Source organism: Bos javanicus, chromosome 24, assembly GCF_032452875.1.
Source record: "Bos javanicus breed banteng chromosome 24, ARS-OSU_banteng_1.0, whole genome shotgun sequence".
Taxonomy (NCBI): domain Eukaryota; kingdom Metazoa; phylum Chordata; class Mammalia; order Artiodactyla; family Bovidae; genus Bos; species Bos javanicus.
The window spans coordinates 32,571,798-32,598,837 of record NC_083891.1 but is presented as its reverse complement, the minus strand read 5'-3'; the positions used below and the strand labels follow the sequence as shown (position 1 = coordinate 32,598,837).

The 27,040-nt window shown below is 41.3% G+C and overlaps 3 protein-coding genes across 19 annotated transcripts in view; 2 read left to right on the top strand and 1 right to left on the bottom strand.

Annotated features, from left to right (window-relative positions):
* Nucleotides 1–2,073, top strand: part of TTC39C (tetratricopeptide repeat domain 39C) — a 103,304-nt gene extending 101,231 nt beyond the window's left edge. For all 3 annotated transcript variants that reach the window (XM_061399745.1, XM_061399746.1, XM_061399747.1), the window contains 2 exons: nt 1,078–1,116; nt 1,685–2,073. In XM_061399745.1, coding sequence (XP_061255729.1) covers nt 1,078–1,116; nt 1,685–1,774 — 129 coding nt within the window. In that variant the 3' untranslated portion in view covers nt 1,775–2,073. The remainder of the gene's footprint in view (nt 1–1,077; nt 1,117–1,684) is intronic.
* OSBPL1A (oxysterol binding protein like 1A) overlaps nt 22–27,040 on the bottom strand; it is a 252,855-nt gene continuing 225,836 nt past the window's right edge. For all 14 annotated transcript variants that reach the window (XM_061399735.1, XM_061399734.1, XM_061399731.1 and 11 more), the window contains one exon: nt 22–26,878. In XM_061399735.1, the coding sequence (XP_061255719.1) occupies nt 26,776–26,878 (103 nt within the window). In that variant the 3' untranslated portion in view covers nt 22–26,775. The remainder of the gene's footprint in view (nt 26,879–27,040) is intronic.
* CABYR (calcium binding tyrosine phosphorylation regulated) lies at nt 10,915–25,332 on the top strand. Of its 2 annotated transcripts, XM_061399749.1 has the most exons (5): nt 10,915–11,062; nt 11,162–11,215; nt 20,327–20,674; nt 23,544–24,151; nt 25,244–25,332. In XM_061399749.1, the coding sequence occupies exons 1-4, from the start codon at nt 10,915–10,917 to the stop codon at nt 24,140–24,142; spliced, it is 1,149 nt and encodes a 382-aa protein (XP_061255733.1). In that variant the 3' UTR covers nt 24,143–24,151; nt 25,244–25,332. The 2 variants fall into 2 exon arrangements, with proteins under 2 accessions (XP_061255733.1, XP_061255732.1); XM_061399748.1 differs by lacking the exon at nt 23,544–24,151 and having other exon boundaries at nt 20,327–21,498.

Genomic DNA, 27,040 nt, shown 5'->3' with positions numbered 1-27,040 from the left:
ACCATTGTCTTTTTTTTAAAGTTATAATTATAATATGATTATAATATATTATAATCATTATAATATGATGTAATGTGGTTTATTCAGATGAATACAGAATTTCATTGTGATCCTAGTGCTATCCTTTATCTTTAGTGTATGATACCAATTAAGTTACTTAACCATATACTTTGTTCCTAATCTATAAAACAAGATAAAAAATACCTGCCTTTCCAATTTAATAAAGACTGTAGTGAGAATAAATGAGGATGATGTGTAGGATTACTTAAAATTTTTTAGAATACCTTGTAAATTTGATGGATTATTAAGATGTATATTTAAGCACAATGGCACAGTTTTTAAAAAACAGAATTTCAACAGTGCTGGATTTGCTTAATACCTTCTTTTAGAAGCTCAGTTACATAATATTGACTATATAAAATTCTAGGTTTCAATACATTCAAGTCAGCTTTCAAATATATGGATTTTTTTAAAAGTTGAGCTAAATCAACAGAAATATTCTAGCCTAATCCTTAAATATGTCACCTATCTTGCCAAAGATAAGGCTTTTAATTGATAAGCCTTCTCATTTGAAATTCTAATTTTACCAAAAGAGAAAATGCAGTTTTTATGAATTTTGGTAGAAATTTCTAATGCCATATTCTTTAAGAAAATTTTTACTCTTAATGCAACCTAGAATACATATACATAAAATACAACAAGTATGATTTATCTCTTGAAAAATGAAGCTGATTGTTCTCAATTAGTATTGCCTTCAAAAAGAGATCTAGCTTACTGACTTCCAATAAACTTAAATTATCAAATTTAGATTGTTTAGTAGGGTCTTAAACTGTTTTAACTCTTTTAGTTGTTTATAGAATAATACTTAAAATTATGAAAAATTATCAAGTAATTCCTTGATGTAAATAAACATCATTATATTAAAGAAAAATTGAGTCATTATGCTTGAATGAGCAGTTGACTCCCCTCTAGGTCACCATGAATTGTTGGAATTAACAAATCTTCTATTATAACATTTTCTGCTTGAGTATATAAACACAGGTGTTAAGAGATAATGTGTTTTTCTTATATTCATAGACTGTAGGAAGAGGCAGAACTCTCCTTCTTCAAGCAAAGGTAAAAATGCCCCAAAATCCCCAGTCTCTCTTTTTCCAGTGACCTTGTCTTCTGTGTATACTCTGGAGCCTGAATTCAAGAGGTTTTGTGAAACGATTGTCCTGGTTGATAATATTTCTGGAGGGGGAAGTCATAACTGAATCAGGAGGAAGTCATAACTGAATCAGTGAGCAGTTGATTTTTAAGTAAAATTACACAAAAAATTCCGATGAAATTGCTCATCATGCTTTATAGAAACTCTTCTTGTTTGAGTGGGAAAATAACTGTTGATTTCACAACTGTGTTCTTAAGAAGTTTAGCAGTAACTTCCACTGAGCCCAGCATCAGACTACTGTCTTAGGAATAACATGAGGGAAATTTTCCAAAGACAGCATTTAATAACATTCAGTTGACATTTTAAAAACAGATAAGAATTTGATGTTTGGGGAATTGAAAAAAAAAAAAAGTGAATGTGAAGCCGTTATTAGGTGCGTAAGGAGTTTTACTGTGGGAAGCAGACAGTGCGGTGTGATTAATACCGTAGTAGCACCGACAGCTTAGCTAATAGTCTCTCTCTCTGGTCTTGCAGGAGGATTTCTCTGGCTACGACTTTGAAAACAGGTTGCATGTCCGCATTCATGCTGCTCTGGCCTCAGTGAGGGAACTGGTCCCTCAGTGACAGACCCCAAGTTCCTGCTGTGTCCTTCCCCAACACAGGTTCTGCACTTTAAAAGCAGAGCACACCGCTCTTATGAAGATCAGCTTTTCTTCGAAAACCACCTGGACCCAGGACACGTTTCCTCAGTTAGGCTGATGTATTCAAGATCTCCTCTTTTAAACACATAGCTTAAAAAAGAAAAGTGATGATGATGGTAGTGATAATAACTAACCACCTGGGGAGAGGGTTAAGTGACCTTGTTCAAACATTTTAGTTTTGTGATTTATTATTTTTAAAATAAAAGTAAACTAAATATTCAACCTGCGATCTTGTAGGAATGCATACCTGAAGCACACATCTGACTGGGTAACACAAAGTACCTGTAAAATTATTAACAGTATCACAACATAGTATTTATATTGTGTTTTGAAAAAATAGCAGTGCTTTCCAGTTTTACTTTATCCTCAAACTATTCCTGTGAATAATAGCACAGATATTCTAATCCCCATTGTCCAGAAAATGAGACTCAGGCACAAGAAAGTGAATTGACTTATTCCAATTAATTATTCCTCTTATTATAGAGTCTTGAATAGAATGCAGGTCTCCTGACCACAGACCAAATAATTCTTTTATTGTAAAAACAAATATGTTAATAACCCAGAATTCCAAGTTTTCCTTATTAAAAAAAAAATACTTCTCAGCTGAAGTTGTGTCATCAAAATACTTATCTCCAGATTGTCTACAAAAATGTTTCAAAGGACAAACACTTTTTTCCCTTTGAAAGCCAGCAACATGAAAGCAAATAGAAGATAGTTTTACAGCCCAAAGTATAGCTGTTTTGCGAATGTATTAGAAGACCTAGACTACAGACAGGATTAATAACACCTACATTATAGGTGTTTCCCTTCCTTTGTAATTAATTGTCTAGTTTCCAAGTTTTGAAACTTTTTCAGCAAATTGCATGAAAAGGCTGTTCTTGAAAGCACACAGATTTTTTTGCCTCAAAGTATTTGCTGGTGAGGGATTTGCTGGGCTGTCTGTTGCCAGGATTTAATCATTTTCCCCTTAGCTCAGGTTATTGATATTGTAAATAGACTTCAAAGTTATTTTTTAATCCTTTGTTGCTAATTTTTATTGTCATTGAATTTACCTCTTTGTTCAGTACTGCATACCTGTATTTTCAAAGAATCTAAATACCTCAGTCATTTTAAAATTTATTTCATCATTGTGTGGCTAACCTGGATCAATCTTAAGGGTAGTTATTTTTAAAATTTTCAGTGCCCTATAGAATATCCTCTTGGAGTGTCATTTAATTTACATATCCTTTTAGCTGAAGTATGATCTCATAGAACATCAGCAGTTTTAATATTTCACTTCAAAACAAACATGGGAGGGGCAGCTACAGCTTCAATCTACTTAATCAGGTTTTGAGGGAATAATAGTTTCTTTTTAAAAAATGCTTGCTCTTCACTGACTTTGGCTGAACTTGCTTCATGTTTTTTCACTTACAAAGTGCTTATTAACATTGACTTTCTTTCTAGTGGGACTGCTGCATGGGTTTTAGATGCTAGCCAGAGAGAAAAGATGCTACGTACTTTCATGAACGGGAAGATCCAGGAGCCAGGTAGATGCCTTCTGAAGGGGAAAATTGGTGTCTAAAAGTTTTAGATACCTGGTTTGAAGGAAAGAATGTTATGAATCTTTAAAATATGGCTCTCGCCATTTTCATGTCCTTTTGGTTATAGTTTATATGGCAAATTTCTCACTTATGATTGTGGAGCGTTCGGAATCATGAAGTTCTTGCTCCAGTATTCATACTTATTTGAATTTTCAGATCAGGTATTGTTCAAGCTACTTACTATTCAGTAGTAAAAGATTACATAAGGCTCCATACTTTTCTGCTTTAACTGCTTTAAAACTTTTTGTTTTTCCAGAGAGATCTCAGGATTTCAAATAAATCTGTGTTCAGTTCACTTCACTGAATACACATGATTGCAACACTGCTCAGTGAGTCGTCTCTACTAGTCCGTTTATAGATCTGTTTATAAACTGTCTCTGCTGGGTTTGATGCAGGATAGCCCTGGTGGTTTATCTGGAACCTGGTGGTAGAGCTCTGAGAGGGGGTAGACAGTGGTTCTGAAAATACTAAAATAACAAAACTGTGCTGAGTACACAAAGCCATTAGATTCACTGAAATCTGAGTACAGTATTGAGTGGAGTAATTTATAACAGTCTGGCCTGCGTGCTATGACTTACCCAACCTTTGAGTTACTGTTACCTGCCTGGAAACCTAGTTTGGTGTAAATTGCTCTTTACCCCTCTCTGATGAAGAAAATAATCAATAATCATGTTTGCATCTGTGTGTGCTTTTTTAATGTTGGCATCATTCCTTCCCCTTTTCCTGTTTTGGAGGCTGTCAAGTGGACCTTCTAATTTATAAGTGTCAGATATATTTTTGTATTAGATTGTGCCTATGATGAGAGAAATCTCTAATGTATATTTTCTGTACTTGGAACACAATTATCATCTGACACACTTGGAGGCATGGTCTAGTAATAATAATATGTACCTCTGTGATTAATGTATTTAAGATTTTACTTTTATTGGGATAGGTATCTTTTTGATTTTAGCACATGATAGCTAAGTAAAGAATTATTACTTTCAGATGTCACAGAAAATTAGAATATTTATTGTCCCATATTGTGTAAGTCAATTATTTAGAGAATTTGCATTTTTATCTTTCTGCCAACTAAAATTGAAAGACAGCGTATACATGGTTTTTTAAAACACACACACACACACACACTCTTTCCTTTGCTATGTAAACTTTCCTAGTTGATTGCTTCCTTAAGCAGATTGTGGTGGCAAGTATTCAAATATGGATCCTTACCTATGAAGATACATGGTCACACAGTCACATTTTGTTTGTTACGTATTTTTTTTTTTTTTTGGTTTGGATGTTGTTTGTACATTTTATTTACATATTTTTTGGCCCCACCACTTGGCATGTGGGATCTTAGTTCCCTGACCAGGAACTGAACTCATGCCCCATGTAGTGGAAGCTCAGAGTCTATCGCTGAGCCACCAGGGTTTTATTTTATAGAAAAAGTATTTTTAGGCCCAGATCCTCTCAAGAAAAGACATAGTTGGGGTGGGGGGAGGCTTGAACTTGAACTTAGGAAGAGGAAATACTTAGAAAATTTAGAAAAGTACAGGGAAGGGAGAACGAGAAAAGGGAAAGTTAGTTCCTAAAAGATGGGCTCCTTCAGTTAAAGTGAGCACAATTCACCCATTTGGCTAACTTGTGAAACTAGCAAGGGGGCTGAGTTCCTAGTTGATCAGGACATTCAATAGAAACAACATACTTGTAGCTTAGATGGACTCTGGAGTGGTTCTCAAGTTGTAGTTTTACAACTACAAAGAGATACTAATTCAATAGATTCTAAGTAGGGCTTGAGAAATCTATGCAGGTCAGGAAGCAACAGTTAGAACTGGACATGGAACAATAGACTGGTTCCAAATAGGAAAAGGAGTACGTCAAGGCTGTATATTGTCACCCTGCTTATTTAATTTATATGCAGAGTACATCTGAGAAATGCTGGGCTGGAGGAAGCACAAGCTGGAATCAAGATTGCCAGGAGAAATCTCAATAACCTCAGATATGCAGATGACACCACCCTATGGCAGAAAGTGAAGAGGATCTAAAAAGCCTCTTGATGAAAGTGAAAGAGGAGAGTGAAAAAGTTGGCCTAAAGCTCAACATTTAGAAAACTAAGATAATGGCATCCAGTCTCGTCACTTCATGGCAAATAGATGGGGAAACAGTGGCTGACTTTATTTTGGGGGGCTCAAAAATCACTGCAGATGGTGATTGCAGCCATGAAATTAAAGGACAGTTACTCCTTGGAAGGAAAGTTATGACCAACCTAGACAGCATATTAAAAAGAAGAGACATTGCTTTGTCCACAAAGGTCTGTCTAGTCAAGGCTCTGGTTTTTCCAGCAGTCATGTATGGATGTGAGAGTTGGACTATAAAGAAAGCTGAGCACTGAAGAATTGATGCTTTTGAACTATGGTGTTGGAGAAGACTCTTGAGAGTCCCTTGGACTGCAAGGAGATCCAACCAGTCCATCCTAAAGCAGATCAGTCCTGGGTGTTCATTGGAAGGACTGATGTTGAAGCTGAAACTCCAATACTTTGGCCACCTGATGCAGAGAGCTGACTCATTGGAAAAGACCCTGATGCTGGGAAAGATTGAGGGCAGGAGGAGAAGGGGACGACAGAGGATGAGATGGTTGGATGGCATCACCGACTCAATGGACATGGGTTTGGGTAGACTCTGGGAGTTGGTGATGGACAGGGAGGCCTGGTGTGGTGCAGTTCATGGGGTCGCAAAGAATCAGACATGACTGAGCGACTGAACTGAAGTAGGGCTTAGGAAGACCTTTTTAACAGACTCCTAGGATAAGGCTAATGCAGATAGAATACACTAGAGAGAGAGATGGCCCTAGGTTATCATCTTTTGGTAAGTAGTAAATCAGAGAGTCAACTGTATGGCAGAGTTATACATATTATGGGGCTGCTGGAAAAAATGCTTCTAACCCTTTGGTTTTCTAAAGTAGGAGATTGCTGAGCTGAGTTTTAGAGGAGGAGAAAGATGCAGTCATGTGAAAATGACGGCTGGAAAGATGTCTCAGGCCTTGGACCTGATGAGCAAAGGCACAGAGTGACAAACGGCACGTGTCTTCAGGTCCAGTCTCTCGAGGGTCAATGGAAACCAGATGGTAAGATGAGATAGTTGCACAGGTCACAGCAAGAACCATGGACTTCTATGGAGTAAGGATTTGCAGCAGGGAGGGACGGGAAGCAATGAAGAACAAAGTAGGTTTGGATTTTAGTTAGATCCCCAGTGACTGAGAGAGATGAACACAAGGACAAGAAGATTGTAAAGCAACATCAGATCCCTAGGAGTTCTAGAAATCAAGCAGCACATAGAGGTTTTAAAATTTGTTAGGTGCTTTTGCTGTAACAGTTTGCTTTTCAGAGGAACTTGGACAGAACTTCCACATTGCAGAAATGTGGAAAAGTATATAGGCTTGCCTTCTGTGTTGCAGATTTAGCACAGTACATAACACCTAATCCGTGTTCAAGGTGACCGACCAAGTTTGGTTAGGCGACATAAGCATATGTCCCTCATTCCAAAAGTCACCATAAATGAGATATCTAATGTTTGTACTTGGGGTTCTTAGCCCAGAGTCATTACACTTTTGATAATTAAATATATTATAAACTAAACAAGTGGAAAGGAATCGTCCACTTTCATTTCACTTTTACTTACACTACAAAGGGGGGGCGAGGAGACAGCGATGAGAACCAAAAAGTGTACCACCTGCAGATCTATCATCACACTCAAGTCACACTAAAAGAGCATTTCTTCTTTTAAAACGTAATATTCATAAGAAGAAGGGGCTTGTCTGCCACATAATAGGCACTCAGTAATAGGTAATGGACAAATTAATATCCTCATAAAGTGGTGTGTGCAGCATAGATGTAGGCCAGGGTTTTAACATCGCTTGTTACTGCAGCGTGCTCTGGTAGTCTTCATTTTTTTCTCAAGTTAAAAAGTTTTGTCGGATATATGCCCTGATGATGTTATTTAATCGTTGATTTACAGTGATTCTTGTTGCTTTTTAAACGTGTGGAAATGGATTAAAACGAAGGCTGCTTGGAATTTGACCATCATGACTCCGATGGTATAAATGCCCAGCACAAACATTAGAGCCCGAACGGGGTAAAAAAGCAGAGAGGGTATTTGAAGGAGTCAGTTTCACTTGGGTAAAAGGGAGCTAAAGTTACACACAGTCCTTATGGACTTGCAACCTGCAGCTGATGGTATGGTTTGCGAAGGATATACCATGCCTGAAGTATTGCAAGATCCGGAATTACGAGAAACAGGAAGATTCAGGATCAATGCCAGATTCTCTTTCAGCAGGCATGTGTCTTGAGAGGAGTGCTGTGCTGCATCCTATTATTGTACCAGTGTGTGTTGTGTACATCGGCAGAGTTTTTTTTTTTTTTTCAAAAAGGTGAGTAGAGAGCAGCAGAATAAGGGGGACGAGGGGAGAGTAGTGTGATGCAGTGACAGCAACACAAAACTGCCGTAAATCTGTTTTCTTCGAAGCTAGACCCAAAATGGAGAGCCTGTTACGGCATGGAGACTCCTGTTTCCTATGCTCCTGTGTATTCTGCTAGAAAAGGCAAAAACACTCCTCCCTGCTCCGAGGAGTTCCGACCTTTGTCTCTCTCGGCTTCCCATTGGCTGTGGCCGCTAAACTCCCGCCTCCTCCCGCGCCGTTCAGAGCTTCAGGGAGGGCGGGGCTTTGTGACGTAGGCCTGTCGTCCCCCAGGGGTATAAAAGACCCTGCAGGGAGCGCCGTCTCTTCCAGGAGCCGCCGGCAAGGGGGCAAGGAGGAAGCTCAGTAGAGCGTAGCCGAAAAGGAGAAGGTGGGGCGAGTCTGGAGGAAAGCCCCCCCCGCCCCCACCCCCTTGCGGCTTGGCGGCCGTTAGGCCCTCGAGGCCTCTAGAGCGCGGTGTGGTTGCTGGAAGGTTCCTCTAGCGTCAGGAGAGTGGGAGGCTTGCGCGGAGGGGCGGGCCCACATCCGCCAGTGAGGCGGTCAGCGCCCTTGGGGCGGACTTGGGGGTCCGGGTCGGCAGGTCCGCCACCGCCGAAGTAGTCGATGTGGAATTGGGACGCCTGCTCTCCCAGGTCTCTCTGCCCTTTCCACCAAACCAACCAAACGGCAAAAACGAGCACCCTGCACAGTCTTTAGGGAGTGAGTGGTGGGTACCCTTGACGAACTGTGGCTCCGAAGCCCCCCTACTCTCGCATCTTCAGCCAGAGGCGCGCCGTTCCTATTCAGGCGTTACTCCTCTGTCGGGGTAGGGGTTGTAAAATTTGTTGGTTTTAGACAAATACTGGTCAAATACCAGTTTGGGGAGAACTAATAAGCTGTCATTTTACACAACCCTCAACGGCCCTATGTGTGACTTTACCCGGTGATATAGGTACGATCCGTGTCACGGTCATTTCTCATCTTCAGGACGATTCTTTGTAAGGCACTGCATCGCAGGACGCACAATCCTTGGTCCTGGGGCGCTAAATACCCCGCATATTCGCGTGTGGTGGGGTGGGGGTGCTCTCCTCACAGTTGGTAGCACCAAGTGCTGACTATAGTTAGCTGTCGGGGTTCCTGGTAAGCCACTTTGAAACTCACACTGGGGTGCACAGGATATACTTTAAAAAATACATATATATGAAATGTACATGTGTCATCCATTTAATTACTATGTCCCTTAACATTCAGCATGTGGGCCTGCCAGAGATGCACCACTAGTTATTTTAAAGATGGTTTAATTCAGTGAAGCTCCTGTTAGATGAAACTCTTAATAAGTTTTCATTAGGGGCTTGAATACAGTATTCTTAATTATGTTCTCAAAGAGTTTGCTTTGGCCAAAACATTTTTTTTTCTTGACCTTTGGTGCTATGCCACATTCAGTTCAGTTCAGTTGCTCAGTCGTGTCCGACTCTGACCCCGTGAATCCCAGCACGCCAGGCCTCCCTGTCCATCACCAACTCCCGGAGTTCACTCAAACTCACGTTCATCGAGTCGGTGATGCCCTCCAGCCATCTCATCCTCCGTCGTCCCCTTCTCCTCTTGCCCCCAATCCCTCCCAGCATCAGAGTCTTTTCCAATGAGTCAACTCTTCACATGAGGTGGCCAAAGTACTGGAGCTTCAGCTTCAGCATCATTCCTTCCAAAGAACACCCAGGGCTGATCTCTGTGGATCTCCTTGCAGTCCAAGGGACTCTCAAGGGTCTTCTCCAACACCACAGTTCAAAAGCATCAATTCTTCAGCACATTAGTTGCTTTTTATTAGAGGCTGGCCCCTTGTATAATGGCTATAACTGAACTGTGTCACTTACTCTATGAAACTCATTATTCTATTTACTACAGAGATATTGTTGAGGACCTGGTACATGATTACACTGTTCTCTTTATGAGGACCCATAGGAGAAATTTCTCCTGGGACTCATTGCCCAGAATAGCTGTGATTCTCCCAAGCATCTGATTTGTTTTTTAATCTCAGGAAACCTGATCATTTAACTCTTTATGATGTGATGGCTTCTAGGTAATTCAGAAGGCTGATCTGACAATCCATCTCTAGTGTAGGACCTAAGGTTTGTATTGGGATACTAACTTTACCTGTGGCTTAATCCTATTTTTCCTACCATAATTTTCCTCTTAACTACTGAACTGAGTTCCTTAAATATTTTATTGTTCTTTATGAGTATTCATAAGCCTTCTTAAAAGTTTTTAGAATGAAACAAAACACACACACACACTGACACAAGTTTAGGGTAGCAACCTCTGCAGCTTAGAGTTACACAGTAAAGGCTATGCAATGCCCTTGGTACCACTTAAAAATCCAGAAAGCCAAGAGAAGGGAGAGAGGAAAACTAAGGTAGAGGTCAAGGGAAGATAGAAAAGAATGGATGGTGGTGGCTGGTATAATACCACAAGTAACTAATTTTAAAAACAAAGCTAAAATATATACACTTAAGGATGATCAGTGTGTCTGAGGATATACTTAGGAAAGTGCGGGGAAAATATTTTCTTGTAGAAATTTAATTTGTAATAACTCTATTTGATGAATGTACAGAAAAGCCAGTTCCCATGTGGTTTGGAAGGATGTTTCTTAGGCATAGATAAATGAGCTTAATTTATCTTTCTTGAAATTCTACTGCACAAAATACTTACTGAATTTTGTAAAAATAGGTTTTGTCTGGTTTTTGATCTTTGTTTTTAGTATCATTCTGGTGTTTCTGGCAGGGCTTTTCCCATGGATTTCTTTAACAGTACTCGATTGCTCATCTGCACATGATATGTTGTTGGTAGTATGGTTCTTTTTTTATTTTTCAAACTACCATTAAACAGTTTTTCTTGAATAAATACCTAGAAATCTGCACTAAAACTAATAATTTTAATAGATTTATTCTTAGAAACTATAGTTAACTCGTAACATTTTCAATAGTAAACTTCCATACTATTTATAAGACTGTTTTTCTTCATTGTAGTTGAGATTACAGACATCCCACCAGCATGATTTCTTCAAAGCCCAGACTTGTCGTACCTTATGGCCTCAAGACTCTGCTTGAGGGAGTTAGCAGAGCCATACTCAAAACCAATCCACCAAACATCACCCAGTTCGCAGCAGTTTATTTCAGAGAACTTATTCTCTTTAGAGAAGGTTTGTTACTGCTTTAGATTATACATTTGTTGCTTTGAACAAGAAAGTATTTTAAATTGGGAATTTTATGTATCTCATTTCCTGTTCTTATTTCTTCAGGACGTCCTTGTCTGGATATAAAAGATCTGGTTAAACAATTTCATCAGATTAAAGGTAAGTGCCATAAGTAGTAATAGTTTCATAAAAACCTAGTTATGAATTACTGTATCATGCCTAACATATGCTCCAACTTAAGAATGATATAAATACTGTTTAAATAATTACACTGATGTTTAATCACACTGATGCTTTATTTTTATTACTGAATCAGTTTTTCTTTAAGAAATCTGACACTTTGCAGGAAACCCTCAACTTTTGTTGGTACCATGAGATCTAGAAGGAAGGGTGTATAAACCCTTTCCAGTATGCCATCTTTGAACTGAATTTTGTAGTGGTAAAGACTCAAATTATAATGAGACACATTACTTAGGAATGTTGTGTATTCTCTTCTTGGAAGATTATTTTAATAGAAAAGGTTAGTCACATTTGTTTTTCACCTCCCCATGATGCTTTAAACTGCAGTCCATCTTGGAGGACAGGGCAGCAATTAGGTGTCATTAAACATACTTTTCATAGACAATTCAGATAAATTTTCCATATTACGTGGTCTCTGGCCTGTCTTTGCGATGTGAGGCTGTATATATCTGCTTACAGGAAAAAGTTGTTTTATATATATGTGTGTAAATGTCTATCTTATGTGAACATAACAATGGAACTGAGGATGGATGAACAGTGAGGAAATCAGAAGGGGAAAAATGTAAAAGGCAAAGTTTACATGATGAACATTTGGAAAGATCAATGAGCAAAAGAGTCTGTATTAGTTAAATCCCAAGAACAGGCACACGTCTAAAAGAATTGTAAGAAAAAGCTTTTGGAAGAATTCTGTGGAGAAAATGGTGACGAAATAACTAAATAACGCTCCATTGGCTGACCAACATTTTGGAATGACCATAGAGAAAAAAGGTAGGAACAGTGAGTTACATCCATGTTTATTCTCTGCTACTGATATTAATAGATAACTTAGCCAAGATAGGGAGAAATTAGGGATAAAACCTAGGAAAATGTAAAAATCCTGAGGGCTTGGACCTACAGTGAAAGAGACACCCAAAACAGAAAACAAGATTAGGAATCTCAAGAGTCAGCATTTCACAGGGTAGGGGAGTGAGTCGCCACTCAAATAGGAACGTTTTTATGTATCTCATTTCCTGTCTAGTCTGGCTGCTTCCCTGCAGGGTCCTGATGGCGTTCTCAGCTTACCATGGGAAACAGGTCTGGGATTTGCTTATAACCTTGAGGCTTCTAGGTGGCACCAGTGGTCAAGAACCTGCCTGCCAGTGCAGGAGATGTAAGAGACACAGGTTTGATCCCCGGGTTAGGAAGACCTTCTGGAGGAGAGACAGCAGGCAAAGTTGTTACGGCCTTTCTACTAGTTTATACCAGGAGCTGTTTGAGAGGACTGGCTGTGCAGGCTGGCTATGTTTGAGAATGGTGATAAAGTCAGTGAATCTTCATGGTGGCAGGTAACTAAGTGGTAGCCTTTGAGACTAACTTGTTTACTGAAGAGTTTATCCACCATTCAATTTAGGATATGGACTAAAGGGATGGATTTTGGTCCAGCAGGGATTAACATCTTTGAATCTCAGGTTCAAAATAAACAGACTGAACTAATGGAGCAGCTGTACTTCTGATGGAGGTTAAGGGGTAAGAGACACTGCTCTTTCTCTTCTAGAAACTATAGATATCAAGGAAATTGACAGAGCATGTACAGATAATCCTGGAAGCAAGCTCACAGTAGGGCTGTAGAGACAGATTGCTCTTTAGACAGCAGAGCAAAAACAAATGTTGCTTATTCTAGTTTACCAGAGAGCGGGGGAAGGTAACACGAAGGTATGACCAGAAAAGTTCAATGTTACAGTCCAGTATCGATGTCTGCCTTTTATTGTCATCCCAAATGGCTTAATGGACTTCTTCATTATTATATATAGAATGGATAAATAATAAGGCCCTATTGTATAGCACAGGGAAGTATATTCAGTATTCTGTGATAAGCCACAATGGAAAATATAAAAATAGGTATATATGTAACTCAGTCACTTTGCTGTACAGCAGAAATTAACACCACATTGTAAATCAACTATACCTCTATTTAAAAAAAGACACCACCAGTTATTAAGACTTAATTATGTGGGGAAGAGCTAAATTGCCATCCCTAATGCACTGGTGTCCACTCATCTCCCAGATACCAGATGTATCCCCCAAAGTTATTTCCAAACTGGAGAGTTTGCTGCCTAGCAGCATTACTACCAAGCTGCCTGTACGCATGGCAAGTATGGTGATAGCTATGTCCTGTACAGACCGTTTGGTTCCAACACTTCAATCTGGGATTTTTCCTAGAAGGACCCCACTGTTGGTAGGCCTTGTCACAGGACCAGTACTGTTTACCTATCGCCCCACCGCCTTCAGAATTTCACGCAGAGTCAGGTGATGGAGAGAAAAGAACCAGATATGGGAGCAAACGTTTCTCACTTCTGTCATTTCTCATCTTTTCTCCCATTTTCCAGAGCCTGCCTCTATCCAGCCTCCACTCTAGCAAGTTTTTCACCCACGTGTGCTCATTCGCAAAGCTGCTCATGTAAAACCCTCTTTTGGATCCTCTTGACTTTTCTGCCATTTGATTAAAGAGGTCTCACTATGTATGAATCAGTGAGAGCGTTTCTGTGTGTCAGTCTTCTCAGGAGAATTTCCTCACTAATCTGCATGAGTCATTGAGGGGACTTGAGAAACTCAGGCACTATTTTAAGGCAAAACAGTTGTGTCAAGTTCTACCACTTAGTATATCTAGGAAAAGAAAGAAGGAGAATAGAATTTATTGACTACCTGTTTTGTCCTAGGCAAAAAAGTATGTTTTGTCAATTAAGACAACTGTATAAAATAGGTGACATCCCACAGTTTTACTCAAGAGAAATCTGATGCTTGGGAGTGAGTTGGTAACTTGTAAGTTTCTAAAATACTATTTGGTAGAGTTGGGATCTAAACTTAGATCTTCTTAGTAGCATGAAGATTTTCCTAGTAGTATGACTCTCTTTCCACAGTAGCCAGAGTAACATACCAGTAACATTCCTCTAGAAAAAAACTTTAATTTTTGAACTTGGAGCAAAATCTCAATTCTCTTTTCCCACATTATCTCCCACTTTTCACTTCTTCCTCCTGTCAGCTTCTTGTATGGAGCCTACAGCCCAGATTATACTAATTCTGACCTTGCCACCACTCCATGAAGAGGGCTGTGGTCTCTCCATCAGAGTGGCACCTTCCATCCTCCTAAGCCTAATTGAGTCTAGTTTCCGATGTTATTCCTGTCTTGACTTCCAACAGAGGCAGGAGATAGCCACTACTTTGGAAGAATCAAGAAGGCCTAGGCCACCAAGGTCCCTAACCGAGTTAGCCTGTTAACGAACTATTCTAACTGATTCTGGTCGGATGTTCTTGGTGTGGCCATAGAGTAGTAATTAGAGTCATGAACTGCTGCTGATCACTGAGCCCAATTTCAATTTTTATGTAGCATCACAGTAGTTATGTGTACCATTAAATATTGTCTTATGTAGTCATATTAGATATAATAATGTCTCCAGTTTCTTAAGCCCAATTCTATCTTTATGCCTTATAGAATTCATTACACATACTTGTAGCTTATCCACCTTTATTAAACAAAAAAGGAATCTCTATTTCAGGACTATCCATACCAAATTTTATGAGGCTTGGGTGTTCACTCTACATTTCTGGGCAGTATTTTCAAGTAAGGCTATACTGATTTCCTAAACAGAGATGAGTATTGTGTCAGAAGGAGTCTTTCATTTCTTGAAATTATGTGTTTGCCTAGGCAGGGTGGTAATTTGTACCAAGATAAGAATTTCATTAAGTTAAAAAACTGGAATGATTATCTGGCGATGTTGTTGGGAGTGGGGCTTAGGTCCTTCATGCTTTAATGCTGTGGTAAGATTAAGTATTTTGGTAGTAGTCTATACTAAAGAACGGAGAAGGCAATGGCACCCTACTCTAGTACTCTTGCCTGGAAAATCCCATGGACAGAGGAGCCTGGTAGGCTGCAGTCCATGGGGTCGCAAAGAGTCGGACACGACTGAGCGACTTCACTTTCACTTTTCACTTTCATGCACTGGAGAAGGAAATGGCAACCCACTCCAGTGTTCTTGCCTGGAGAATCCCAGGGATGGGGGAGCCTGGTGGGCTGCTGTCTATGGGGTTGCACAGAGTCGGACACGACTGAGGCAACTTAACAGCAGCTATACTAAAGATGGCAAATAAATCACTAGGAAAAAGGGTATAGTTGAGAATTGGGGTCAGATTGTCAAGACTAGGGACAGAAATACAGGGTCAGGATTAAGAGAGGAGAATGCTGGGCTGAGAAGCAGATAAGAAAAGCCATGCAAGCCAGGACAGCAAACCAGATGAGGTCAGGAACACAAGGAGAGGTCAGTATAAGAAGCAAGACCATCCTGGGCCTCATAAGCTAAGCATCTGACTCTGCTGGCCAGACACTTTGATAGCTCCCTGTCAATCCCAACTCTTCAGTGTTGTAGGTATATTTCTAAAAGATAATAAATTAGTATACCCCGGGTTTAGATTACCTCTATTTTTTCCTATTTGCTCTGTTGATCTCTACCCATTGAAGCATTAATTTGCTTTAGGGAAAAGGCAAATAGAGTCTGCAGCAAAGAATCCATTACTCGGTTCATAATTAAAAGGCTAAAACTTTGGAGTTGTATAGGAGCCTGTTTTTGTTGAGAGATTTTCTTGGAATTTTCAAAGGTGTTTTAAGACCTAGTGTTAACAGAATCAAGTTTTTACTTTAGATAAACCATAGAGGAGGCAGGAGAAAAGACAGGCTCAAAGGCCATTTCCTGCTGCATAGGAGAGGGAAATAGAAAGTCCTTGACAGTGGGATTGTGGTGCATGAGAAATGCCAGCTGAGGCAAACTAGCGATAAGGTAGGTAGAATTTCTGATCCGAATTCCCTGAGACCCAAGCAGGTGGCTTGTTCTCTGCATTCTTGTGCTGCCTAGAGAATGCATGCTCCTCAGAAGCTCACTGGGTAGCTCACTGGTAGCATGGTGCTGCATTGAGCATGTCACATGCTACATTCAAATCCTACACTATAACTGTCATGACCAGACCTTCAGTAAATATTGGCTGAATAAACCAACTGCATTTATGCACTGGATTGAAATACTGGAGGTCTTTCTCAGGTAGGCCTGGGAGAATATTTGTTTCCTATGGTCTGTCTGGCTTTTCGTGCATCCAAATGTGTTTAGATGTCTCAGAGTCCTGACTAGCAAGTAATCCAGATGGGAAAACTGAAGTGACTCAACCCTGCAGAGAGCTAAGTGCAGAATGTCCAAGCTGGGACTAAAATACTGTCAACTGGTCCTTAATTGCTAAAGACAACCAAATTATGAAGAATATCTTAGTCCTTCAGTGAAATAAGCACACAGGCCACACTTTCCACGAAGTAGAAGCGTGAGTAGTAAATACAGTGGAGTCAGAGAGCAGCATCCAGGTAGTATGCATTACGCTTCTACCTAGGTAACTAAGAGGCAGCAGAAAAGCACAGTGTGTGGGTCAGAGCCAGAGCTCAACCACAAGAGTTCACAAAACTTGAGCCCCATATTCACCATGGTAGCATTTTTCAAATTCATGTGCAGGAAAAGAGACCAAGCAGAAACTGGAAGTCACTCCAGGAAGAGAAAACAGCAGCAGAGTTTGGGGCTCCTGACGAGGCTGGGATCTAGACGACAGTACCAGAGAGGAGGCATTTGTGGAGAAGTGTTTCCCAAAAGTCTGCCAAGATACTTTGTTTGGTTATCTTGCCAACTCCTAAGGTGCTCACGTGTGGACTCGAAGGTTTGAGAAGGCTTAGCAGAGAAGAGCTGCTGCAAGACTGAGAGCCAAGTAGGATTTTCACAAGTGGTACAGTGTTGGGGGGAGGCTTTGGAGTTTAGACTCAGCCAAAATGAAGAGACTTCTGGAAACTGGCAATTCAGTTGACACCCCAGGAACATCACAGCCTGGGAGTAAGACAATGTGCTAGGAGTAAGAACAAAGTGTAATATACCTACTTTGACAAAATATAAAAGGAAGTCTCAGGAGGATCATATTTGCCATTATTAGAACAAGATAATTAAAAGATAGAAAGCATGGATGAAAAGCTGGAGAACTTCAACAGAGTAAGGCTCTAAAAACAACAACAACAGTTATTCTTATTAAACAGCTTTACTAGCAGAAGACAAAATTGGAAACTAAAAAACGGGGTAGTAGAAAATACCCAAATTGAAGCAAGAAGAAAAACAAGAGGACAGAGTGTAAGACATGTGTGGGACATGATCAAAAGGAGGGAAAAATGTGTAATTACGGTCAAAGGAGGAGAAAAGAGAGTAGATGACAAAGTGGCCGAGAATTATCTAAGGCTGACTGATAGACATCAACTTACAGATTCAAAAAGTTTGAACACACGGCAGCATAAGGACAAAGAAAACGACACCTCAGTACATCATGGTCAGATTGCTGAAAGAGACAAAATCATGAGAACAGGAAGAGTAAAAAGGCATATTACTTTCAGGAGAATAATCGGACAAATAGCAGATTTCTTAACAGAAACTACAGAAGCCAAAAGACAATGAAATGACATCTCTAAAGTGCTGAAAGCAAAAATCTGCCAACCTAGAATGAATATATATATGCAGTGAATACATCCTTTAAAAATGAAAGAATACATTCTCAGGCAGACAAAAGCTAAGGTTACAAGTCAGCAATCTTTGGAATTGTTAAACAGACCTTTAAAACATTAGAATGTTTTACCTTCTGTAGTAATAGATAAACAGAAACTCAGTATAAATTCAAGTTACATATGTATAACTCATATGTATATATTTGTTAACATTCTCTTATGTATTCTAAACCAAACCTAGTGGTTAACCTAGTGCTTTACGTTTCAAAACCATTATTATAGCTTAAGGCATTTGATCTCAATGTGATGAAATATGACGTGTGTGTGTGTATATATATATAGACATATAGTATAATGGGGAAAAACATCCTGCATCTTATAACCAGATTAAGAAATAGCCAACTAATTTTAATCAAAGCGGATTTAAAGATAGGTTTATAATTTTTAATTTGATATTACATTTCAAAACTTTTAAAATAAGTGTTGATTTATTCTTTCCCCATTTATACATGATTCATCGTTTATAGAGTAACTTTTAGGTGAATGATTCTATTTAATCTCTACAAAGACTCAAGATCTTACAGACTAGGAGGCTGAAGCTCAGAACCATTGGCTTGGCCATTAAATCTATTCAGTCAGGACTGAGATCCAGACTTTCTCATGTACCTTTTTACAATGAGAAGTTGTGGGGAAGGCAGCAATGTCATAAATCCTCTGATGAGTTGTCATGATTCATAATTATATAATGCTTTACCTTTCCCACTCCAGTATTCTTGCCTGGAGAATGCCATGGACAGAGGAGCCCAGTGGGCTACAGTCCATAAGGTCACAAAGAGTCAGACACGACTGTGAGCTACTAACACTTACCTTTCCGGAATGGTGATTAATAGGGGACTTCCAAAGGCAAAAATAAGCATAAGGATTAGTCTTAGATTTTTCAGGAATGATAAGCCTGTTTTAAAAGGGCACATGGCCTTCCCACAGTTGCTGAATTCCTGTAAGTGACATCTCCGATGGGTCCCATGCAGGTGATCTATGGACTTCAGTGATCCAATCTCAAAGCTGGTTGTGTTCTTGACAATGCTCATGGTAAATAAACGACTGCCAACTTTGGGATTGGAAGTCCCCATGAGGGAAAAGAGAGTTGCTGGCATAGAGTGGGTAGGTGAGTCTAGAGAGGAGTGGGCTTGGGTTTCATGGTGGCAGTGGGCGTCCTGACCTTGCCGTTGCCCTAAGGGTGGACTTGGGTGTCCGGCTGGAGGAGTCTGGGATTCCAGACACAGGAAGTTCACACTCATAGGCCCTTTGTGAAAGATGGAAGCAGGGTAGAAGTCCTATGTCAACACCAAATAGAGGGCTCCTTCCTACCACTGGCTCAAAACTGACCACAGATAGAAAGCAGAGATCAGCTGCCATGGATGACTCACAGGAACAGTGAGAAAGGACCACCTGGGTCAGCGAGTCCCTGCCTGGCATCATCGATGAGAAACAGCAGGCTGCCCCCAGGGGCAAGAGTGTGGCAGAAGGGGCTGAGGGAGAACACTCAGGGCCAGGACTTAAACCCCAAGCACCTATTTCTTTACCATGAAGACTCGTTTCCAAAGTTTTGACTTGAAGCAAATATATTCTCCTGAGGCAAATTTAACTTTTCTTGCTGATTTCATGACATTAGGGAAATGCTTCTCCAAAGAGGTAATCCTGAGTAAAGTAGGCAGATGTGAAAACGTTTGAGTCCTGACTCAGGTGGTTAGACAAACGTGAGTGACAAGCACAATGTTGAGTCCAGAACATGATTTCACAGCAGTTTTCCAGCTCTGGGAGTTTCTGTATGTCATCAGTTGACTTGAGCTTGTGAGCCATGGTTATTTTCTTCCCCTCCAAGGACTCGCTGAGGCCCTCTTCCAGAGCTCTTTCTGCTGCTCTTGTCTGGGTCAGTGCTTCGGCCGCATCAGCCCACCTCGCCAGCAGGTGCTAGCATGTTTAGATAAGAATACATGACATTTCCTAATGTAAAAATATGCTATGGTAGCCCAGTTTTACAGTTTAGTAAATTGAACTTTATATACCAGTTTTCTTAGAGAATGCCTTTTAATATGACAGCATGTGTTTCATTTAAGTTATGAAGTGTTTTTTCCTTTCCCCAGTTTTCTGTGGAAGTTTGGATCAGGAGATTTTTTTCAGGGGTGTTTTCAGCTGATTTTTAGGCAGAGTTATGATCCAGCTGAAGGTGGTATCTGATTATTAGCTTTTGTCACTGTGCTACTTTAAGTAGTCCTTTATTTCTAAGGTAATGAACTGAGGTCTCTCTTCGGTAGATAACGACAGGGGAGTTTCACTGCCCACACTTAAGTTACAGATGTTGGACAGTGAAACAGAACTTTCAAGGTTGCGTACATGACGACTTTGGTATGCTCAACCTGTGCTTCCTTTAAAATTCCTTTTTTGAGGACTATGTACTTACTAACTCATTTGACCTTCATTTTTAGTGGAGAAATGGTCGGAAGGAGCGGCCCAAGAGAAGAAAGCAGAATGTGTGAGAGAACCAGAAAGAACGTCTACCATTTCCCTAGAGCCTAAACGGATGGAGAAATCGACGGACACCGAGGAGGATAACATAGCAGCGCCGCTGTTCAGCAGCAAAACCACTCAGTTCCCGTCAGTCCAGGCCGACCTGTCCCCAGAGCCTGAGGATGCAGGTGAAGCACTCCGGGGCCCATCCAAACCGACCACCCCTAAGAACGCCACCCCACCATCGTCACCGTTGCCAGCAGCCGTCACTTCCGAGTTTGCCTATGTCCCTGCGGACCCCGCCCAGTTTGCTGCTCAGATGTTAGGTAATGTTCCATCTGTTCATTCTGATCAATCTGAAATTTTAATGGTGGATGTGGCAACAAGTATGCCTGGTATTTCCGAGGAGACGCTGAGCTCGAAGGCTGCTGAAGAGAACGTGGTGGCCCCTCCTAGTGTGTGTTCTGGCAAGCTGGTAGCAGAGCAGGTTGTGAGCGAAAAATCTGTCCATGTACGTGTGGGCAGTAAGGCTGAATCACCAACGGCTTCCTCATCCCCCTTGCAGGGTGAACAAGAACCTCCTGCTTGTGACCATGCTTCTGAGGTCCCTTTGCAGGCTGACATTGAGGTGACATCCACCATGCACATAGCTTCTATCTATAATGATGAGCCTGTAATCGAAGGAGTTACTTATGTTGAGCAGTTACCAGAACAAATAGTTATCCCCTTCTCTGATCACGTTGCTCGTCTTAAAGGCAAGGAGCAGTCACCACCACACAGTCCCATACTTGTAGTAGGCAAAACAGCCTCACGCGGGTCTGAAAAATCTGTGGGTTCCGCAAAATTTGTGCAGTTGGAGAGTACAAAATATGACTCCTCAGTCCATGTGGAGGCAGACGGCTCTACCAAAGCAGTGAGCTCTGAGAAATCTATGCACCTTGAAGTGGAGATCTTTGCGCTGGCCCCTGGCAGTGCTGGGCAGGAGTCCGGGGAAAACCCTGCGTCCCAGGAGACGGAGGTCAAACCCGCGCGCTCAGGGTCCGTAAGATCATCTAGTGGCCCCCAACCTCCTGTTCCAGAAGGTCTTTATGAACCAGAAATGGAACCAGAACGGGACGCAGCACCTTCCAACGAGGTTTGATGGAGCCAGGTAAGAAAATTACTTACAAAATTAAAAACTACACTTCTGGTGACATCTCTATTTCAGGTGACCATCTAGGTAGGCTCCCTGCAGACTGGTCAGAAGTCTTTCAATAGTACTGAAAATGCCAAACCTATTTAAATAAAGGCTTTGTTGTATTTGAGATTTTACTCTCATGAGATGAGTGATTTTAAAGTGACATAACCACCGCTTGGCCTCAAAATTTGGTCGAGTGCTCTTCTGTTGTTTGGACATACTGTGTCGCGAAAGATGTTCGAACCTGTTGTCAGGCACAAATGTGTTCATGTGATCTGGATACAGCTACTGCAAAACTGTAATCACGGAGTGTTGGTTTGAAATTTCTCACTCGTGAACGTAAACGCGAAAGACAACAATGCATTTACCTAGGTGGTGGCGTTGGAAACATGGAAGAAATGGTGGTGTGTTTGACTGCTTTCGCGCTGAGGGAGAGCTCTGCAAGCTGGTCTGGGGGGCTGGTTGAGCACTGCCGTCTTGCCTGGGGGCTTCTCGCAGCGGAGGGAGCAGCTTCATAGCCAGATGGAAAGGGGAAAGGTCAAGGTGAAGTTCTGTCCCCCAGGGGAGCGGGGTGGTAGCGGCAGCAGGAAGGATGGACGTGTCAAGGCTGGCTGGCTTCCATCGTTACCCCAACAGGAGCCTAAATCAACCTGCTTGCTTGGCTGCTGAACTATCACTACCGCTCTCCTGTGACACAGACGCACATCTGACCTCCCATCTCGGTCTAGTTAATGGCCTTCAGTCCACCCGCCCTCCTACTTCATCCAGACGAGTGCCGCGATGCTTCTCCCTTGAGGTAGGTGGGACGTGCAGGAACCAACAGCCCCCCATTCCTTTTGCAGAAGCTCTCTCAGTCATGACTCTTACCAGAGTCAGAATGATAAAGAGGTGTTACCACAGCAGGTGTTTAGAGATGAAATTGTCTGGCAGTGTGACAGGGACTCTGCACAGCTGGAAAGGCAGGGGGCAGCATTGGAGCATAGCCTGTGGGGGCTGGCATTACACTTGTGGCCTAGGCAGCACTTCATCCCAAGTTACTGTTCTCAAGTGGCTTAACTGCTTCCAAAGCACTAAAGGTATTTCAGAGACACCTGACGACTTCGCTTGTGCTTATCTTTAATTAGCTTCCAGAGGGGTCAGTTTCAGGAGCCTGAAAATGTAGCTTAATCGTGTGCATAGTGTCTTCTTCTTTTCTGAAGGAGGAAGAAAAAAAAAAACTGCACAAAGGCTATATGTTGCTCTTCTGTCCCATCTTCTGGGACTCAGTTCTCCACACCAGCACTGGCTTCAAGTAGACAACTCTAACCTGACATGATAGCATCCTTGGTGGAAGTGAATGGATGACACCCCAAGACCTTTTTTTTTTCTTTCCTTAAAGAGCCACTGAGAGAACATGCAGCCTTCTACTGCCACCTAGGACCTATAATTTCAAGCCTCGCCTAAGCCCGAGCAGTGCTCTAGATTATGAGTCCTAGATTATGTGGTGTTTTGTGTATGGTGACCAACTGGCGGGCGACGACAGTGCCTGCAAAGGGCCCGAGATAACTGATTATGTGATCAAAAGATGCCACCTAAGTGCTGAGTGCTGATTTCTTCTGTAAAGAGAAGAATCACTATGCAGATGCATTAACACTTTTTCCAGTGGCTTCACACGCTCTTCAGTTGATTCTTTTGGTGGAGCTGGAAGTGCTGACTCATTTCCTGAGGACCCTGGAGAAGCCAGGTCTAAAGTTCCTGGAAACAGCAGCTTAGAATGAGACTGCTCCTCAGCCACAACCCTAGTGTCCCCGCCACTCGCTATCAAAACACTGTTCTCATTTTCCAACTGTAGAGAATCTCTCTTCTTTCACATTACCAAACACAATTTATTTAGCCCTCTCTATAGCATGCTTTATGGCACATATTACTACAGCTGTTTGTTTATATGTAAAAAAAAAAAATTTAAGACATTTCTGTGCATAGCGCCTGATACAGAGACCAAACCTTTAACGCCTGCAAATTTTTTTTTTTTTTTGTAGCGATAGCAGCAAGCGAAGCAGGACAACCACCACCATATTCTAACATGTGGACCCTTTATTGTCTAACTGATATGAATCAACAAAGCCGCCCATCACCGCCACCTGTACCTGGGCCTTTCCCCCAGGCGACCCTCTATCTTTCTAATCCTAAGGATCCACAGTTTCTGCAGCATCCACCGAAAGTTACTTCTCCAACTTATGTGATGATGGACGACAGCAAGAAGACCAGTGCCCCGCCTTTTATTTTAGTGGGCTCAAATGTTCAGGAAGCACAGGATTGGAAGCCTGTTCCTGGACATGCTGTTGTTTCCCAGTCAGAGGCCGTGAAGAGATATGCCGCAGTGCAAGTGCCCATTGCTCTTCCTGCAGATCAGAAATTCCAGAAACACGTCCCCACCCCCCAGAATGCTAGTCCTCCTACAAGTGGACAAGATGTGCCCAGACCAAAAAGCCCAGTTTTTCTTTCTGTTGCTTTCCCGGTAGAAGATGTAGCCAAAAAAGGTTCAGGATCTGGTGACAAACGTTCTCCCTTTGGAAGTTACGGTATTGCTGGAGAAATAACCGTGACTACTGCCCATGTTCGCAGAGCAGAAACTTAAAACTGGCAGGTAAATTCTCCTCCTCGTGTACCTGGGCCTTAACATGTTTGTGTGTGTTCTCAGCAATTTGATTTGTTGGCCTGTAGACAAAGGTACTTTAAGACAGCTGAATGCATGCCTCCCTGACGCCCAGTTACTACTCGGTGCGTGGCAGGCACATGGCACCAGGGACGCTCACCAAGGCTGTGGTGTCAGACGTGCACCAGTCAACCAACTCGTTTACCCTGGAATGCCTAGTCCTTTGTCTAGCCCTACAGAAGATGCCAAGGCGATGGAGTCACAGAAAGACAGTCTTATGTGGGCATTATAATCTAGTTGGCAGGTTTAAAGGGCGGGGAGGAGCAAGTTGGGCAGTTCTAGAGGGAGCACACTTAGGAGCACTCGGTCCATGTGCTAAGCAGGCTCCCTCGTACAGTGAGTATTCAGAGCAGAACAAAGAGGGTGGAGACACATTAGAGTGCTAAAAAAGCAGCGTTAACTATAAATAGTTTTATCCTCACAAATCAGTACATTTTTCTTCAACCAGTACTTATTACCACATACAGCGTCAGTCTCTCCTCCCTGACGCAAGCACAGAGGTATTGATGCAGGCCTTTGTCTATTACATGGGGTGTTCAGGTCCCAGTGTAAACGGACATGTGCCTAGGAGAAGCTGGTCATGCAAGGAGCCCCCAGAGTCCAAAGGCAGGAAAGAACAGACGAGAGACCCTTAAGGTGAAGTCAGGTGGGAAGAGGGGACCTGCCTCCCAAATGAAAAGATGGGATTAAGAGTTCAGTGGGAAACCAGAAGACAGACAGCAGCTGAACCCCAGAAGCTCGCTGTCAATTAGAGGCAAGTTCAAGTGCATAATGACTATTTAAGGAGGCACTGTGTTCCAAATACCTTAGGACATTTACTTACTCACACCCTTTGTAGACTTCCAGTGGAACTGTCCAAATGGCTGTCTTGAGCATGAGATGCCAGGATATTTTAGTGCACAGGTAACATTAGTTATGAGCTTAGCAGAGCAGGAGCATAGGACTTGCATTTCTGATCATCCACTCATTTTACATGTTCAGTTGTCTGAGTAAACAATTTACTGTTTACATTATTCCTAACAGATGCCGAAAAGGACATTGTTTGAGTCGACGTTCAAGGTGGAGTCTGCCACCAAGCGTACTATATCAATAAACTTCATGCAAGCATAAAACCTTGTCATCTTGCTTATTTTGTAACTTAGGGGATATAGAAACAACACAACCAGGTCTTAGGTACACACTGTAAAAAACATGTATTTCCACTCGAGCAGTTTGCTAGCAAGGTTCTCCAGTTAATCATTCCCTATCTGGCATTCACACCGAGTGAATACAGTGGCACCTTACTCTTCTACTGTACTTACCCAGAAGACACTCAGCGCAAACTCTGGCACCACAGGGACTTCTTTGTAAGGACATGCTTGACAATTCAGGATCACGTGAATTGCAATTATGAGTATATTTGAAAGTTTAAATGAAACCACACTGTTTAGAACATTCTAAAGCCTTTATTAGCATCAGGTAGATTATTTCATTATAACACTTGTTAACTTTGAGACAGCCATTGAAATAACTTACTGGCAGTTACCTAAGGCCCCTAGGAGCAAAATCTCAGTCTGGGGTTGGGTCGATAAATACCATGTGATTAATGTGCCCCAATTAAAGGGGCAAAGCTACTGTACAGTAGGTCTCCGTACATATCTTAAGTACACAGGTGCCTTGCAAACCTGAAATGCACAAGACCTCCTTTTATATAGTTTGATATTTATAATACATGAATACAACTGAGTTTCTCTGGTGGCATTTGCCACTGGAAGTTGAAGCATTTAAAAAGGTTTGTCATTATGTAATGATGGTGCCTAAAACCTCTATTTCTATGGTATTTTTGTGAATTGCTAGGTTTTATACATATTTTCAAACATACAATTCAAACACCTTTTTATTCTAATGACATTAATTATAGAAAATTGTAAAAGTAAATTCAGAGTACTAAAATAAGCAAATGAAATACCTTTTCCAGTTTCGAATTTTCAAATTAGGAATGTCTCTTCCGAACACTCATTTTTTTTTTTTTTTTTTCTTTTTAGGGATGGGAGGGGGAAAAATTGAGAGGATTAATGTAAAGAAAAGCCATCTTTTCAATGTAATCTTTACAAAATGACATACACCTCTATATTTGAGCATATAAACCTTGTATAGGAGAATTTTAAACATTTCAAAGTTAAATCTAAAACATTCAAGCATGACAGCATAAAAATATTCAAAATGATTTGGGTTACTATATAATTCCATAAAGCTAAAGTTACATTTAGGTATAAACCTTCGGTAAATATGGCAACAGCAACCATCAAAAGCATGTTTGCCAGCAGTTTCCCATACCTCTGTATAAAACAGTATTCCAAAGAAGCATGACCGGATAGCAGAATCACCCATTCTTCCTAAGACTTTCATCACTGGTATCACCCTATCCCCACTTCTGTTGGGTGAAGGGCAAGTTATCATGAGAGGGTTTTTTCCGTTTTTTTTAAAAGATGAGTAGAAACCAAGGAAGAAAATTTTAAAACATAGGTTTAAGACTTATCTGCAGATGAGTCAAAATGCCCCAACTTGTCTACATTTTAATAAATGTCAGGCAAATTGAAGTAGTTTCTGTCCCAGTAGCTGCCTGAATAAAGCCAGTCCTGGGCTCCGCTGTAGGGATTAGGGCCTTGATGGAACCACCTGTTAAGACAAGATTTACAGGGGAAACTGTTTGCAATCACAAGATCCTCACTGCTTCACCAGTTTGCAGACTCCCCTACTGCAGCGATTCACTTCATTCTGTGAGCTAGAGGTTTCCGAGAAGACTTAAGTGTTTTTAGAGAGCACTTATGTACAACAACG